The sequence below is a fragment of the Theileria equi genome, chromosome 3, assembly GCF_000342415.1.
Source record: "Theileria equi strain WA chromosome 3, complete sequence".
NCBI lineage: Eukaryota > Apicomplexa > Aconoidasida > Piroplasmida > Theileriidae > Theileria > Theileria equi.
In genome coordinates, this window is record NC_021367.1 from 1,838,009 (window position 1) to 1,855,489 (window position 17,481).

General features: G+C 39.8%; 7 protein-coding genes across 7 annotated transcripts; 5 read left to right on the forward strand and 2 right to left on the reverse strand.

Annotated features, from left to right (window-relative positions):
* Positions 1–542: 542 nt before the first annotated feature.
* Positions 543–2,816, forward strand: BEWA_009120 (hypothetical protein; the record flags this gene model as incomplete). Its single annotated transcript, XM_004831109.1, has 1 exon — positions 543–2,816. The coding sequence occupies one exon, from the start codon at positions 543–545 to the stop codon at positions 2,814–2,816; it is 2,274 nt and encodes a 757-aa protein (XP_004831166.1).
* Positions 2,817–4,472: 1,656 nt separating this feature from the next.
* BEWA_009130 (hypothetical protein) lies at positions 4,473–7,637 on the forward strand (the record flags this gene model as incomplete). The annotated part of the gene is made up of 1 exon (XM_004831110.1): positions 4,473–7,637. The coding sequence occupies one exon, from the start codon at positions 4,473–4,475 to the stop codon at positions 7,635–7,637; it is 3,165 nt and encodes a 1,054-aa protein (XP_004831167.1).
* Positions 7,638–9,137: 1,500 nt separating this feature from the next.
* On the reverse strand, positions 9,138–10,667 carry BEWA_009140 (hypothetical protein; the record flags this gene model as incomplete). The annotated part of the gene is made up of 1 exon (XM_004831111.1): positions 9,138–10,667. The coding sequence occupies one exon, from the start codon at positions 10,665–10,667 to the stop codon at positions 9,138–9,140; it is 1,530 nt and encodes a 509-aa protein (XP_004831168.1).
* Positions 10,668–12,498: 1,831 nt separating this feature from the next.
* BEWA_009150 (histone H2B, putative) lies at positions 12,499–12,855 on the forward strand (the record flags this gene model as incomplete). The annotated part of the gene is made up of 1 exon (XM_004831112.1): positions 12,499–12,855. The coding sequence occupies one exon, from the start codon at positions 12,499–12,501 to the stop codon at positions 12,853–12,855; it is 357 nt and encodes a 118-aa protein (XP_004831169.1).
* Positions 12,856–13,429: 574 nt separating this feature from the next.
* BEWA_009160 (signal peptide-containing protein) lies at positions 13,430–14,282 on the forward strand. The gene is made up of 2 exons (XM_004831113.1): positions 13,430–13,590; positions 13,659–14,282. The coding sequence occupies exon 2, from the start codon at positions 13,668–13,670 to the stop codon at positions 14,256–14,258; it is 591 nt and encodes a 196-aa protein (XP_004831170.1). The 5' UTR covers positions 13,430–13,590; positions 13,659–13,667; the 3' UTR covers positions 14,259–14,282.
* Positions 14,283–14,611: 329 nt separating this feature from the next.
* BEWA_009170 (DNA-binding chaperone, putative) lies at positions 14,612–16,611 on the forward strand (the record flags this gene model as incomplete). Its single annotated transcript, XM_004831114.1, has 3 exons — positions 14,612–14,765; positions 14,886–15,729; positions 15,765–16,611. 3 exons carry the CDS (start codon positions 14,612–14,614, stop codon positions 16,609–16,611), a joined length of 1,845 nt encoding a protein of 614 aa, XP_004831171.1.
* Positions 16,612–16,717: 106 nt separating this feature from the next.
* On the reverse strand, positions 16,718–17,371 carry BEWA_009180 (hypothetical protein; the record flags this gene model as incomplete). Its single annotated transcript, XM_004831115.1, has 1 exon — positions 16,718–17,371. One exon carries the CDS (start codon positions 17,369–17,371, stop codon positions 16,718–16,720), a length of 654 nt encoding a protein of 217 aa, XP_004831172.1.
* Positions 17,372–17,481: the final 110 nt, after the last annotated feature.

The following is a 17,481-nucleotide window of genomic DNA, read 5'->3' on the forward strand; positions in this document are numbered from 1 at the left end:
AATAAACGACCAGAGGCATGTGGTGACTATGACGACTGGAAGGATCCTATGCATCAGAGAAGTCTACTCCATTATAGCTACGGGATTATTGAGTTGAATTGGTATTCTGTAATGTTTATCGACGTGAAATTTACACTCTAGATCATCATATGGCTAAAATATTTCTTCTTGTGCAAGTGTCTATTCCTGGTTATTAAAGGTTAGGATAAATGTATAATTTCACAGTTTTGTTGACAAACCATCATTCGGATATATACCGCCAGCATTTTCCACAATTTTCAAGGTCATTGCGATAACTGGTTGAGACACCCGTAATATTCTTTTTGGGACCTACCACCTACAACTACTTTGCAATATCCCAAACTGAGGACACTCTCGTCATCATACAACGTCGATTGGACACATTATATTTGTAGGTGGTAGATAATTTTAATTCTCTCATATTCCTTCTATTTACATGGTAAATAGAAGTACACTCCCCTGTCCCCACCTGCCCATTGACCAGACAAGTTATTCAGAGGCTACAATGGCTTTATAATCACATGAGATGTACGCTATTCGTTTGTACATTCCACCTATTTCTACGGTACGGTTGGGCGGATCATGATGAAGGTACTAAACACGCCATTCTTGATGTCACCAATACGGACTCCTCCTCCATAGACACATTCACAAGAAATCCCTATGGGATGGTCGCAAAGATACACATTGCCAAAGATGGTTATAGGATACTCTCAGTATGGGATGGGCAGGACATACTCTGGATCTCTGCCAATGGCTATCTTTGCGACCATGTTTCAGTCGTTATGTTCAGAGAGAAGAATGGTTGTTCAACGTCATTTGCGGCAAGACTAGTGGCTGTATACGCCAGCAACAGTAACGACCTGAGTAAGATATTTTACTATGAGAATGTTGGAGGATGGAAGAAGATCACAGAAGAGAGATTTTACAGGAGCTTTAGCCGTGAGGCTTCGAACCAATCTCTACTAGGGACCATAGTTTTAAACATAAATGGGACCAATGATCCAAGCAAACTCTATATGAACAGCTCACCAAACTTTCCCTTTTCTGTCTACGCGCCAAATGTAGGTTATGGCATAACTTCAGTTCAAGCTGAGAGTGTTTTATGGATGGGCACTACTGAGCGATGTCTCTACGCCTCCTCTTATCCAAGGAATAATCCACAGGTCATCTATCTTATAATATCTTCAGAGAATGCAACAAAGGAACTCTTCTTTTGCAGGGTAAACAATGAATGGATATCCACTACAAAGAATGAGTATAGACTAGGCCTGGTGAAGGCTGGATTTAAGGAATATGAATTTAGTAATGAGATTACAGCAGAGATTTCAAACTTACAGAGAGACACATTTTACATTAGGGACCTCGCAATTGAAGGTCATGCTGTGCGTTTTTGTATGCCTTGCGTCGGCTTAAGACTACGGTCCGTTGTTGATAATGGAGATGTCATATGGAAAGCCTCTGAAGAAAGCGAACGTTGCACTTACCTGAACCTGATTCTTAGAGGAAGTGTACCAGTTGCTCTTTTCATTTTTGTTGACGACACTGTAAACGCTCGTAAGATTTTATATTTCAAGAAAGATATAGGTGGTTGGAATCCCACTGATAAAGATGGCTACTATTATGCTCTTTCAGGACTGAATCGTCCAATATACACCCACAAAGCTACTGGTGAAATTATCATGAGCAGTTTTAAGAATAGGCAAGGTCTACGGATTGCAACATATGCCTCTAGAGTTAAGAATGCCAAAGGTGATGTCATTCTTGTCCACGGAATTCGCGGACACTTCATGTCTGAATTTTGTGCTTCGAGTACGGAGTGGAATTATAGACACTTTGGATACGACCTCTCTCCAGCCGCTAATCCTCTGGGTTATTATACAGCTCCTTTGGAGCCTCGTAATGCGGATAGGTATAGGCACTTTTTCGAGCGCCTGGTTCTACATGGGAATCTCTTGGACGTTTCGCCCAGATACGAATATGAAGGTAGCTTTGTAGAGGCTCTAAACAGATTTGGCTACAATGTCTATGGATTTGATCATCAGTCCCATGGTCTTTCGGAGGCAAATGGTGAGAAGGTATACCAAGCTGAGAATTTCAAACATTACGTTTACGACACTCTCCAGTTTATAAGTATAGTGAAGAGAGGTAAATTTGATGACCCCTCTGAAAAGTGGGACAAGAGTAGCCTCTACGAGAACATTCCCACGGATAGAAGGACATTCTTGCTAGGATTTTCAATGGGAGGAAACATTGTTTTTCGGGCTGTGCAAGAGTTTCACGGTAATGCTGAGAAGGGAGCCAAATTCCTGGACGGTATCATCGTCACCTCTGGAATGTTCAACGTTAGTCACTACCTGAACACTTTGCCTAAGAAACTAGCAAGGCCATTTCTTGGACTCGTTTCGTCTGTTATACTAGATAATATTAATCCAAAGGAAAGTTTTTTGGGTTGTGGACGAGTTTTTGACTTGTTTGCTAGACATCATGACCCATTTCTAGGGAGCAAAAAACTGACGTTAAAGACAACCAAGCAAATATTTGACGCTTGTGACGATGTAAAGGAGTCTGAGAACATGGTAAACTACCCTAGGAACCTACCAACACTTTTTATTCATACTACAGACGATTACATTTGTGGGATAAGTGGACCAATTGAAATACTTGAGCGCATAGCTAGCTCTGAATACACAAAACTTATAGAACTGAGTGGCTCACTTCACTATATTACAGCCGCTCAGCCTTTATTTCTCATTAAACCGCACATTAAGGAATGGCTAGAGCAATACACATAATATCTAGCCCTTTTTCCAGCCGATTTAGTCAGTCTACTTTAGTAATTTGTAATGCTCTTTACCTTCCTGTATAGATGTGTTTGTAGGTGCCCAGGTTTAAAGATGTCTATGAATGGCCTTTGTAGACCAAATGAGGACGAAAATAGACATCTTCCGAGAGCCTCCTCATCTCCAGTCTTCCGTGGTCAATCTAGTGGAATCTCCATATGGAAGATCCCTTCTTAGAGACTAAACCAATGCAACAAGATTCCATATGCAGATTACCATTACACATTGTATGTAGAATAACTCTTGTGACCTGTGGAGGAAGAGGAAGGAGTGTGTCGGGATAATTACCAGCATAATTTCTCAGTGGAAGAAGAAGTGGGAATAATGGCAGGACTAATCTTGGTAATACTATAAATGTGCATTATAGACGAAATGTGAAGGTTGTTTGTCCACAAGAAGTCTCTAGTAGACACCACGTCTACACACCTAAGACTGCGGCCAGGAAGAGATGACTTACACATTCCTTTCATCATAAGCCATCACCTTATATGCACAATACTACGTTTTGTGACTGTTTGAATATGGGTATGTAAAGGGGACGGATGAAAAGTCCCTGGTGACTTGGTCAAGGTGGATAGCCATAGAGCACTGGAGACTTTCGGGAGGCTTATTCCAGTTTGCCATTAACACCATATTATTGCCTAGGTATGGTGTAAAGATGAAAAATAGCTTTATTTCACCCTGAGAATGGCAAGGTGTTGGTTTGTGCTTTTGGTGTCATTGGATAAAGGTGTCCCCCTTTTTCCATAGAATGATAGCTCATGTGGATTTATAGGTGTATTTTGGACTTTTACGCTCATTAAATTGCATGAACGTTCTCTTGTTGTGGGATAAACTCACTTTTGATCCTCTTCCTTGGGGGAATGGTGGGAAGACCATGACGCCTTTATTCAGAGTAGAGGAACCGTATGGCCATTATACTCATTACATTCATAATTGGAATCTATACTCTTACGATTGCTCCCTCCAAAGTGCGTGAATCACGCTCTAGATAGCCATTTGAAACGACATCATGTGTATCATTCAGCTTCGCACATTCTGCTCTATTGCCCACCAACCACCTCTTTATTCATCCATGGGCTATACTTACTCGAGTTTCGTCCTCTAGATGTTCCACAGTGGGTTAGTTACGGCAATAACCACTGATTTATGGAGCTTTTGCACCATCCCTCCAACCTACCTTCGATAAGAGACTCACACCTTTTCCAATTCAGTTGATATATTGAATAGTATATCACCTCTGTCAAATTTGCAGTATATAATTGTAGGATTTTCATCCATAGATTAGATACGATTGGATAAATGAGCCAATTGTCTCATTCTAGATATTCACTTGCAGCAAACCTATCACAGATGAATTTCAAACTACTGGATCAAGTGTTGTTACACTCTACAATATTCTCATCTATTAGCTCCAAAGCGGACCGCAATGTGTGTGCTAGAACACGAAGTTACACTGCTGAGCAAAGATCTCTGCACCTTTCAAACCTACATTATAATCTGCATTATGAATGACAAAACAGCACTTTGTATCATACAACTCCTATTTTTCAATACCTAGGCTTGTATCAAAGAATACCACGTGTGTCCTAAAATGGACAAGACAAAATGGGAGCCTATATTAGCGTGAATATTGACCTTGGAAGACATCCAGGAACTGGAGGTAGGACTTATGAAGTAGCTAAGGGACACCGCAGATATCAATCTGGTACTGAAATTATAAATCTTTCGACAAAAGAATCCCAAGAGTATCCAGGGTATATAGAAGTCCATCACGGAGTGAGAATACATTCAATAGCTGGCATTTATAAGGGAATTATAAAATTCACTGGGTTTGGCAGTTTTAGCAAATGTAAAGATGTCTATGCTTACTATTGGAAAGGTGATTATGATTATAGAAGGCCCCTAATTATAAAACTTGTGAAAAAAGGATCATCCACCTACTACTATACCAAGAATGGAGTTCACTGGAACCAAAACTTGAGTGAAAAAATATCCAATGACCTCTTGAAGTACCTTGACATACTAAATTGTAGACAGTACGATGTTCATGTCGTGAACATATTTAGACAGGAAGGATCTTATAAATGCTGTTCTCTGTGCAAGACTAAAATTAAGGCAGAACAGCAACAACATGAATCAGAGTATACCTTTTCCCGTCAAACTGTGCAGGGATCAGTAACGAGATTTAGGGATAGAAAGAAAACACAAACTGGACTACCGCATCCACTGAGAATACATAGCACATACATATACTTTGATCTTGAACATAACAAAAAGCCACTTCTTCTGTATATAGAACCAAGAAAAGTGGGTCCATCCTGGCACACACATATGGGTTTCAAGTGGTACAAGCGAGCATCCAGTGATAGTGATGGGTGGATACAAGTTGATAAGGAACCAACAGGTCCACATGACTCCGTTAGGATTAAAGCAATTCTAAGTGAATACCTGATTCTTATAAAAGATAGTGAATCTGATGACTATGACTACGAGGACAATCCAGATGGAGATAACGAAGATTTGGGAGATCTTACATCTTTGGAGGACCCGTACGGTACTATCCAACCAGAAAACAAAGATGATGAGTTAGACTTGGGTCCACCTCTTATTCACAAAGATTTATTTGACCCAGTAATTAAACCAGGCCTTGATTTTGGTAGAAAGGTCATTGACGTACTTTCAACGCCCATTATTGCAATAAGAATTGATAGTAGAGGTCCTTCATATTATTCCCAGATCCTCGATCGCTCTGTCAAAGTTTCTCCCGAAAGACACCTAGAAGGGCGTCTAAATGGATTCATGGAATACCAGCATTCCCTAGATGATAAGACTGAATGTTTTACTGTGAGTGCATTCAAATATAAGTTTGAGAATGTTATTGGATTTCCGTTACCAATCTACAAAGTTATTTGCGTTTCCGTCTATTATTGGTCTGCCCTAGAGATACCTACTAAGGAAGCTATCAGTAGACCCCTTCTCGTAAAAATTACCCAGGATTCTGGTGGTAAAGAAGCCATGGAATCTTACTACGAAAACGTTGGTTCTAAGCCCGATGACAACATACAATGGACTGAATGGTGCCCAAGCAATAAATGTTCAGAACTCCAAAAGAAGCTTAAACTTCTCAACTGTCGACTTAACAATGCAGTGATAATAGATATTAGTCAGAAGGAGAGTCTTGGCTACTATGATGCTTGTAAGGATACCAATATGGATCCTCAACATGGTAATGATAGAATGCAAGTTAAGAAAGATGATGAATCTGGTAAATTTCTTGAAAGTTACACTGTTTATACTCACTCTCTTAAGAATTATGGTGGAAAGTTTCATGTACTGTCTTTTAAGAATGAGTCCCATGAGATATCTATTGGGCCAACTACTATTTTTTCACCCATTCTTGATGTTGAAGAAGTGAGAGTTTACACCTGCGAGCAGGAAAAGAAACCGCTGTTGGTATATATAAAGACTAGTACTAGGATGAATTTCAGGAAATGGTATCAAAATATGAATAGAAAATGGGTAGTAGTTTCTATTAAAGATCCTCCATTAATTCCATCTTCCCATGAACAGATCCTCACTCTGCTTGATACTCTAACTAGCACTTGTGCACCTCCAAAGGTGACAATTGATATATCAAAGAAAGACACTACTATAGGATATGAAAGTCCTGAGTTGCCCGGTGAGAGGATAAAGATTGATAAGACTCCAGGTTCAGGAGCATCTGATGATCTTCCCACCAACTATGACCTCTACAAACATACCGTTGAAAGTAGGAAAGGAAGTTACTTTACACTTTCTGGACTTGTTTATAAAGGAGTGCAAAACAAGATACATGTTATACAGGAGACTCATAATGTCACTTCAGTCTCAGTGTATTATTGGTCTCATCTTCCTGAAGAGGGGAAGCCTCTACTTATAAAGATTGAGAAACTGAAACAGAAAAGCTGTGGGAACGATTCTTCTAATATTAAGACTGATTGGTATGAAAACACTGGAACTGATTATAATAGGAACTGGAAAAAGGTTACAGAACCTCGTGATCCCGAGACAGCTTTTAATACTACAGATACCCTGGGGAAAAAGCTCGATTTGTTGAATTGTAAACTTAACGGTGTAACTGTAATTGACATATCTAAGAGGCCTTTTGGCCTAGATAAGGATACTACCATTACATATTGTCATAAAATAAATTCCTATGATTACAATACTTTGGACCCTTCACACGCTCCACTCATTAAGGTCACAAATGTCACTAGCAGTTACTCTCCTAATGCACTAGGAGACTTTGTTGTATACAAGCATGAGATTAACGATAAGTATAAGCAAAATAACCATCTTGGTGATAAAAATAGCTTCCATATTTCTGGATTTTATAAGGGGAATTCCTCCATTAGCAAAATTTCAACACCAATGCTTAATGTTCCAAGCGTCTTTGTATATTATTGTAGTCTTAAGCCAGATATAGGAAAGCCACTTTTGATCTACTTTGAGCACAGTATATCTGGTGGAGATTCCACCAAGGTATGGTACAAGAAAGTTCCCAATAAGGATGATTGGAAGAAAGTTTCCGGCGGTGAAATACCTAACAATGACAAAGATACCAGTAAAACCTTCACCATCTTGAACAGCTACAAGACTCTCTGTCAGATTAGATGGTGGCTCTACATTATATCTGGTGCTTTATTTCTGGGAGGAGGTGGTATAATAGGTGGAGCAGGATACTACGTCCTAAAGAAGTTCTTTGGAGATCCATTGGTCCGTTTGATCTAGAAGTAGAGGTCTTGGAGAGTATCGTAGCGTCTACGTATTTTGGGGGAATTTTTGCCAACCCGGTAGTCACTGTGTCAATCAACTTCTTGCCTTCCCATAGCACTGGTCACTCTACATCGTGTCTACTTCCATATGTGCAATTCTCCCATATTTCTCCGAACGTATATTAGTAGGCGCCAATTTCTATCCGCTCTCATTGGTCCTTTCATGGACCGCAAGCTATCCTCTACATATGCTCGTCGTGTATTCTGCATCACTGATTTATATCTCCAACACTTACGCCGCTAACATGCGTGATCACAAAGATTTACTATATTACGATTTATTTTGTACCGGAAATGGTAATGCTACTCTCAAGGTAAGATCTTGGAGTTCACCGTAAAGACTGCAAACTTTAGATCTTCCCCAATCGCCCTTCTACCATGACAGCTAGACAAGGGATGTTTCGGCATTTAGTCTACATTTATGCATGTTGAATGGACTCTACTATATTCAAAGATTATTCATGTTATATCGGTAAACCTTACTTTTATCTACAAACTTCATTTTCAACTCCAGAAGACTGGAAATAGATTTTGATTCATCTGAGATATTATAAAACTACCATTTCTTCATATCATATAAAGACTACAGAATATTGAACACACAAGTAGCAACAAAGCTACAAATCACTTGACATTTAGCCACAAAGAGGGTGATTGTCTAGAACAAGATTTTATTGGAACCACAAATATGTGGGAAGTTAGAGCAGGGTAATGATCCTGTTATCAGTCATAAAAGTGACTGTATAAAACATGGTTGGTTAAGGTGACAATGATCACATTCAGCTAAAAGCCGAACCTCAAAAACTTTTTAGTTCTTCAAAGCATACTCAGATGGAGAAGAGGGACACATATATGGGATATAGTCCAAAGAAGACTCGTTTGTTATTTAAAATTCCCAAATCCATACTACATCATGTTCAATATTCAAAATGAATAGTTATTTAGACAAAAGTCACAACACATCTTACTATAAAATAGTAAAATCCCACTTGTATACCCGGATATAGTAACCAATGCTATGGAATTTATAACAGAGGGTACTGTAAATAAACACATTAGGTAGATAAAGCACAAAATTTGCACAAGAGCAAATATTTTAGTTCATAACAACACTCAACTCTACTATTACCTCGTAAAAACACGTGAACAAAAGGCTAAAAAAGTAACCTTATACTCCCTCTATTTTAAAAATTCAGTCATGCCAAAATGGCAGGTTAATTAGTGATATTCATATCCGTGGTTTAATAATCAGTAACTTATATCCACAGCAATATTCTATTTCATTATAAATACAGACTTATGCTGTTTGTCTTGTCAGTTTTTCATTCAATGGATGGTATGTCTTCACCAAATTAATTGGATATCTGACCTCTAGAAACAAGTGTATATAGTTTTCGTATACTATACATTTAAACGTTAAGTTACCCCGTAATAAGCAGGGTCTGGTATCAATTTATTAATTCTGGGCGCACCTTTCGAACCTCAGTTTTAAATTCTTTACATTTACATCTCTGGAAGTTTCTACATTTCCCTTCATTGGAACCAGAGTTGTTCTACTGCATATTGATATTGGAGATTTATCAAAATTTTGTACATCCTTTTCTGTCTTTCCTATGTAGATTTCTTCTATGTTTGCCTTTTCTGCGTCTGTATAATTTGGCTCTTTCAAATTCCTTTGTGGCATCTCAAAAGGTATATCATTTGAGCCGGAGTTTATACCTGAAGCGTTCTGCATTATGTTTTCCGGTCTTGGAGATGGAGCTGGTGTTCCAGCGGCGGCTGTGATTGGAGAAAAATTGCCATAGTTATCGACAAATCTTGCACTGCGTTTTACTGTTGGGGTGCGAATTCTTCTTTCTGTTTCGCACTTTACGTTTGGTTCTACTGCACTTACAATCGTATGCAATGGAACTAATTTAAAGCAAGCTGGAACGATATATGAATATGATCCAGGGGCATTTGAGTTTCCAAACTTTAATTCATTTGTAAGTGTATCTATGCACAGTTGTTCATTTGTGCTAGAATTTACAATTGTACACTTTTTGGTGTCAGAATGTAGAGGTTTTAGCATAAGTGTAAACCTATGGTCTCCTCTTATATCTTCCTTTTTAATATTTCTCATATTTTGCATGCACATGAGTTTTTCAAAGTGCCCGTTAAAGAATGAAGCGATATAACAGTTTGTTGGAAGTGTATTATCTGCAATTGCAAGTTCATCATCCAGAGTATACATGTATCTCAGTTGCACAAATGGTAGATTTGTTTTTCTTTCATCTACCTTGGTCTCGTTTGACCATGAAAACCCGGTATAGTCGGCAAATGTACCCATCATACTGGATATTAGACCTTCTTTTTTGTCATTCAACCCTAAAAAGTTCCAGACTTTGCTTCCAAAACTTTCTGGTGGTGGTACAATTGAGACTTTGAAAAGTCCAATTTCTCGACTCGCATACACCAGACCGCAATGCATACTTTCCAATGAGCCCACATCGAGGTAGAGCGGTGTTTTAATTCCAGGATTGCAAAATTTAAATGCGTACAGTTTTTGGCCGGACCTTAGTATTTTTGATACCGTGTTCTGTTCTCTAAAAGCCCCTGTAGATCTTTCCGTATGGCAAACTTGCATGCTCCTATGTGATTTAACTGTAATTTTCTGTGGAATTCTGAATGACTCTAGGTCTAAATCGTTGTAAAAATGTACACTTTTTCTAGTTCCTGGAAGTCGCTCTGTGGAAGATCCAAATTCGCCTCTATTCCACATAGAATTGACTCTGTCTTCGAAGGTAGTGTACATTTTTTTATAATAGTCCATCCTACCAAATATTCCATCTTCATTTTCACTATACTTCTCTTGGATATTCTGTTTAATTACACCTTTTACACGTAGGTTACAGGTGTTTTCATTTATTTTATGTTCATCCGTAATCTTTTCATGTTTTATTTTTGAGTCATTTGGTATTTCTGTTCCTTGTTCATTAGTCTCCATTTTAGCCATTTGTATATTGGATAATTTAGATTTTCATAAATGAGAACTTGTGACAATATACGGAACGAATCTCACCTTGTATGTTGACTTAATATTTCCAGACCTTGAGAATTATGCAGTCACTTTTGTTACCGTAGCTAACTTTACACTGACTTGGAATCTCAGAATCAGAAACAACACTGTTTGTTGAGCTGGACTTCCTTAAATTTTGAACAAGCAGATCGAACGTTCCGGAACTATTGTTTGATAAATTATACTTTAGACGTAGTCTTGCGTTTCACAGTCAATATTTATACTAGACAACCTTCTCTTTCCACGACTGCTCTCCTTTATATTTTCACATGACAATCTCCAGTTCACTAGAGTAGTGTATTGTAAGTTAAATCCTTTATATGTATACAATTTAGCTTCCGCTTAAACAGTTTTGTCTCTTCCTGATGGAAGTGCCGTGAGAAGTTGCTTGGCGTAGATCTTTTTCGTGGGAAATGGTCCGGGTATACTTTATAATCCAGAGAAATTTGCCTATGGATTTCGTTTCTCTTAGTTCCATCCAAGATACTACGTTCATATTCACTTAAAACGTCTGATTCTATCCTATTTAGAACGGTAGATTCAGATTTACTTAAAACCTTGTTTCTTTTCGAATCTTCTTCGCCTTCCGCACCGGAAATCCAAATTCTACGCTCAAGCGTATCCTCTTTTTGGAAATTTCCAAATTTGTGCTCTGATTTCTTTGGCTATCGACGCTGTTCTTTGCACCGGGTTGCATCTCAGGTTTATGGCAACTCTAGGTGTGTGTAGATAAGGGGTACTAGGGAGATGCCAGCGATATATAGAAAGTCTTATAGATTATAACCGTAGATGGAAGACTCTATACGGTAAAGTGTGCAAAGAATCACATACATGAAAACTCCATGGAAGGCTGAGCAGCTCAAATGGACCGACTTCCGGCACACATTTCTCTACAACTCACAAATTTACCACTAACATTCTGAGTTTTCTCAAGAAACACTATAGGTACCTGTTAAATGGTAGAAATTCCCGCCAATCAGCAGTGAGAGTTGGTAAAACATCTCCATACCCACGGGTCCAGTTCCATCCGACATTTATGTGCATACTTACAAATACTCTGACGTATCCACATGGCCACCCACACCCTTACTAAAAGACAAGGGGAACAAAACACGGTGCAAATACCTGGCGTTTGCCGGACAGGGTACAGCCACAGAGGAGAAAATTCTACGCTTGCTTCCCAACTCTGTGGCGATAGCTGAACAGACAGCTGCTCTCCAGAGCAGAGAGTCGCGGTTTAGTGAGGAATATAATAACAAAAGGAGTTGGAGCGGCGGGATGAAAGTTGAGTCTATATTTAGACACACACCTATGGCCCTTGGCCAAACAATGACAACTCGACACACCGGCGGGGTACCTATGCCACAAACAGAGGATAACCAAAGTTCACATACATCCACAGGGATTGACAAACTTCCAAATGATCACTGCAGGGGACGGGGTGGACGAGTTTCCTCCCTTGAATGGGGACGCGTTTTTACACCCTGACCCAATATTGGCTTGTTGTGCTTGCGTTAATAGGGCTGTCTCTCTACGTTCACTTGATATTTTCTTTTACTTTTAATCACTAGAATATGTAAGTTTTCATATATATGAATATGGCTGGCGCTCACACGGGCGGGACTAGTGTGTGACGATGCGGGTCCGGATTGACCGTTTTGTCGATCCTGGGGAGTTGGCCCGGCCCAACTCCAGGGACCTGAATCCCGGTACCCTGATCTCTGTGTTCGTGTGAGGGTGCTATGACCTTCATCTGTGTATGCAGCTAGACATATTTTTACAGATCAAGATGGTGGCCAAAAGCGCAAACAAGGGTGGCAAAAAGAAGAATCGTTCCGAGACCTATGGCACCTATATCTTCAAGGTGTTGAAGCAGGTACACCCTGACACTGGTATCTCGAAGAAGTCCATGTTGATCATGAACTCCTTCATCGTTGATACCTTTGACAAGGTTGCAACGGAGGCCGGCAAGCTCTGCAAGTACAACAAGAAGGAGACTTTGAGCTCTCGCGAGATTCAAACTGCCGTCAGGCTTGTCCTTCCTGGTGAGTTGTCCAAGCATGCCGTCTCTGAGGGCACCAAGGCTGTCACTAAATTCACCGGCAAGCATCATTAAGCTTGCATGACGGTGTGGCGAACCGTGTTTTATGCTAGTATTAGGCTTCACTAGAAGCCGCTAAGTTTTTTCTTTTCTCATACCCTTCCAGTCATGTGAATTCTATTTTTGCCGCTGGTGGTTTGCGGATGTTTGGACTGTGGTTGGTGGGGGTCCGTGAATGGATTCTGCGGATGACTACTGGTACTGTAGAGCCGATATTGCCTCCAGGAATCACGCTTCTGGTCCTCAAGGCACTTGGTAACCTGTACACTCTCATGATGATACACATTGTTCCTAGACGTCCTATCACGACTATTTGTTGCAAATATCCTAAATGTATATAGATTTCTACCGAGTATCGACCAATAATGGTACTATTGAGGGAGTTCTTGGGATCTCTTTGTATGAATGGGACTCTAGGACCTTGTATTCCACAAATTTCATCTCCATAGCCTTTATGTTACACACAATGGAAAGTATAAACGTACGCATTGGCTTGAAATGTGGGATAGAGGTTACAACTTTTGCAAGGTTAGGATCGGAGGCCTCGCTTCCCCATACCTCTTTGCTACAACTTTACACACTCAATGCAGCAAAGGCTTTAAGGAGAAGGTGAATAGATAATCTACCGAGAATTTTCTAGATATTGGCTGCGCTTCACACACATTTGTAATCAAGCGCCCAGTTTGATGCATTGGCGAGTTCTTGAAGTCTTAGATACAGATTTACACCTTTGGCATTTTCAACTCTAAAGTGTGTTTTATATTCCCTGATATCCGTTTGACATTTATATATCTAAAGACACCCACACACTTTTACAGGTACTTAGAATGAGGCACTTGCTGATTATATCGTTTTTGGCCTTTGTAGCTGCCGACGTTATTGAAAAGGAGCACTTGTCGTTTTTGTTCCCAGGCACTTCTAAAAAGGGACCTCCGTTTGAAAAGAAGCTATACGATGCTTTTAAACTAAGTGATGAAGTGGGAATGAGGACAGTAATTCTCGATTTGGAGTCTCCAGGTCCTTCGGCTGATGGCTATTATCACAGAGCAGTCAACTTCACGGTTCAAGGTACCGTTTCTGACATACAGAGAAGGGTCTACAAGGACGTTACGTTATCACTTACGCCGCATGGCCGATACTCTGGAGGCTGTGAGCATACCGTAGATTTGCAGATCGGAAGTGCAATTGTAGTTCCTGGGAGAAGAGTACTAAGGTATACCTCACTTGGAGCGGTGAAAACGTTAAAACTTTCAACAGAGAAGAAGTACCAGTTTACCCTCAAGGACGTATTTAATGAGGACGTTTTCATGGACGACTTTTGGGTCCATTTGCAGATAAAGTCCAAGTGCTTCAAGAGACTACACGTTACTCTGGAGAGCCCAGATAACAAATTGACCAAATTTCCCAGTGAACTTTAATATAGAGCTTTAAACTCGGTGGTAAAGGACCACCCTTCTGTAATTTTTGATCTCTACTACTCGAGTGTTGTTTCACCCTTTGGCTGTCCGTTCCGTGCCTCTAATTTTGCATAAGATAAAGAGAAGGAGACGTAAAAAGAGCATTGCAAATAAATGAGCGATTACTATGCATTTTTTCTTGTGTCTACATAACAGACTGTCGTGCTGCTTGTTGGACGACCGGGAGGGGCTGTGCTCCAGAAATTTGCTTTTTATTTAGTCCTTTTATTTTACGGAAATTGTAAATGAGACCTTGTCGCATGTAGATTTTATTTATATACGATATATTATGGACACTATGGTACATTTATAAAATGTTACAATATCGCAACTTAAAACTATGTAATTCCGTTAGCAATGACGACAAACCGATCGTTTTCAAATCTTTCAAGGGAACTAAATCTGTGGAACCAGTAGGAATCGTCTTTTTTATAACTAGGGAGTGGAGCATCAATGTTTCCTTCCAAGGTACGTTTTCGTTTCTATATCTATGGATTCTTCGATTAGTTACGCCTTTAAATGATAAATTCAATCATTTATTCATGTATGGATCCTTTTTGTCGATTAATTAATTAATTCATTATACAGGCATCTTTAATCCAACATCCTTGCAAGTCTCGGAATCTACTGCAGAATGTGCCAAAGAGTACCTTACATATACGGCAAAGCTTGATCAATCCTTCGTGTATGGGCTAAAGTCCGAATGGGCCAAGCACCTCTTTGATCAGTCGGAACCGGAGCCCCTGGAAGATGTTGTTATCACCGACAAGAAAAAGAAAAAGTTGGGGAATAGCAAGTCCCTTGGCTTGATCCGCAACTTTATATCTCAGGATAAGAATGCCTACGAGCTCCTGGACTGTTCAGACTTTGACAGCATGGCCAAGATCAAGGCGAGCTACAGGAAGATAGTCTTGCTACTACATCCAGATAAGAGTGGCAAAGTTTCGGATGATATGCAAGAATACGCAAAAAAATTTAACATTGAAAGTATGGATGAAGAAGGGAGGAAACAAATGTTCTTACTCATCCAGGACGCATTTACCATACTCAGCGATCCAATCCTTCGTCATGAATATGATTGTAATCTCCCATTTGATGAGAATATTCCGACACATGAAGAAGCTAGGACCTTGGACTTTTTCAAGCTTTTCAGTCCCGTATTTGAGATGAATTCGAGATGGTCAAAGACAAAGCCTGTGCCTCAGCTTGGTATAATGGATACTCCGGATGAGCAGATCGATGAGTTTTATGAGTTTTGGCGTTCTTTTGAGACTGAAAGAACCTTTAGTCATGCGGCTCCCTACCTTTTAGAGGAGGCTGAGTGCAGAGAAGAAAAGCGGTGGATGGAGCGTGAAAACCTAAAGGTTCAACGAAAACTTGTTAAAAAGGAATTGATTCGCATTCAGAAGCTCGTAGATTTGGCGGAGGCCAGGTTTGTCTATCATCTATACATATACCTATCTTTAGTGATCCTCGTGTCAAGGCACGACAGGAGAGGGCCAAGAGGGAAAAGTTGGAGAGACAAAAGAAGATAGAAGAGGAAAAGCGTCTTCAAATGCATGAGTTAGAAATGGAGAATGAACGAAAGAAGCAGGAGTTGGAGAAAGTAATGGAAAAGACAAGATATGAGAAGCAGATTGTAAAGAGATTTCGTCAACATCTTCGTATTGTTGCTACCAAACTTGAGACAGATCCAGAGCCTCTTGAGAAGCTTGCTACTCTTTCATACGAGTTTTTGAAGGGTACATGTGAGAACGTGTACAAACTCTTTGGTCATGCTAGAACAATATCTCCGGATGAAGAATCATTTCAGTTTATCAAAGACATGGGAAATGTTTTGCAAACCCAGGTTTCAGAGACGGACGCCCTCTTGGGAGTTTTAAAAGACGTATACAAGGAGTTGGGTGTGGATATAAAGAGGGAAGATACGGTCACACCAGTGGAAAACGTCAAGGAACAAGCCCCTGTGGATGAGTGTATATGGACTCCAGAAGAGCTGGTTAGTCTTTCAAAGGCTATGGATATATATGGTGCCGGTGTTCCTGGGAGATGGAACTTAGTATCAAAGTTTGTCAAGACAAAGTCGGTTGGGGAATGCATTCAGATGGGAAAGAAAATAACAAAGGAAGTTGAATGGACACCCCAACAACAGACTGCTCTGGAGGATGCTTTGAGAAAGTACCCATCAACGATGGAGCCAGTTGAAAGATGGAAAATGATCGCATCGGAAGTTGAGGGTAAAACAGCAAAGGAGTGCGTAAATCGGTTTAAAATGTTGAAGGCTGCTGTAGCGGCATCTTCAAGCAGGAAATAATGCGTTACCTACAACATGTAAATTAACAGCTGCTACGGTATATGGTATACAAAAATCAAGAGTATGATTATAATCTGAGTTTTCCGGACATTTACATCAAGTTCCCTCAGCGCTGTCTTGGAGCCCTTAGAGTTCTATTTCCTTTCTTCCTCCTTCTTTTTTCCTTTACGATTCTTCTGATTTTACATGGGAGTTGGTATGTTATTTTGTGTTCTGATGGTGGCTTCCAAGGTATAGCATCCATCCTTGACCATTTTTTCTTTCTTTTTTTCTTCTTGTGTTTTTTGATTTTGAAGGCTCTCCTCTTGAGTGTGCTTATATTACGCAAAGAAACCAAAAACAGGCTTTGGGCAAGACTGTCCCAAGGTTTTATGATTTTTTCGTGTTGAAAATATGTGTGTATATTGCATTCTAGATGGCCAGACCATTGGTGACTGTCTGTGAAATTTCCACTGACATTCTTCGATTGTCGCACCTTTCTCTTCCAGTTTTGTGAGTTTGAAACATCGATATATGGAGTATTTCCCAGTAAATGTGCGCTTGGACGTAGGCACTGCCTATCTTGTCTGAATTCGTATGCGATTTGTTCCTTTACATTTGTTTTAGCAACATTTAGATCTTTATACAAAGTATTTGTGTTTTCAACATCCTTATATACAACATGTTGGTTATATAGAGGTACAAATCCATTTGAAACGCTTGCATGGGTTTTACGTGTGAAGAGGAGTCTATTGAAGAGCCTTATGTATGTAAAGGTCATTTTTGAGTGTTGTCCACATTTTAAATACTACAATTGATAGACAGAGAATGTGAAGTGGAGGTACAAATACCAACTGCTCGGAATCCTGTTGGTAGGCGGGCATTTGTACA

Bases quoted from the DNA above. Each gene is read 5' to 3' on its own strand.
- BEWA_009160 (XM_004831113.1), top strand. From the start codon at position 13,668: ATGAGGCACTTGCTGATTATATCGTTTTTGGCCTTTGTAGCTGCCGAC.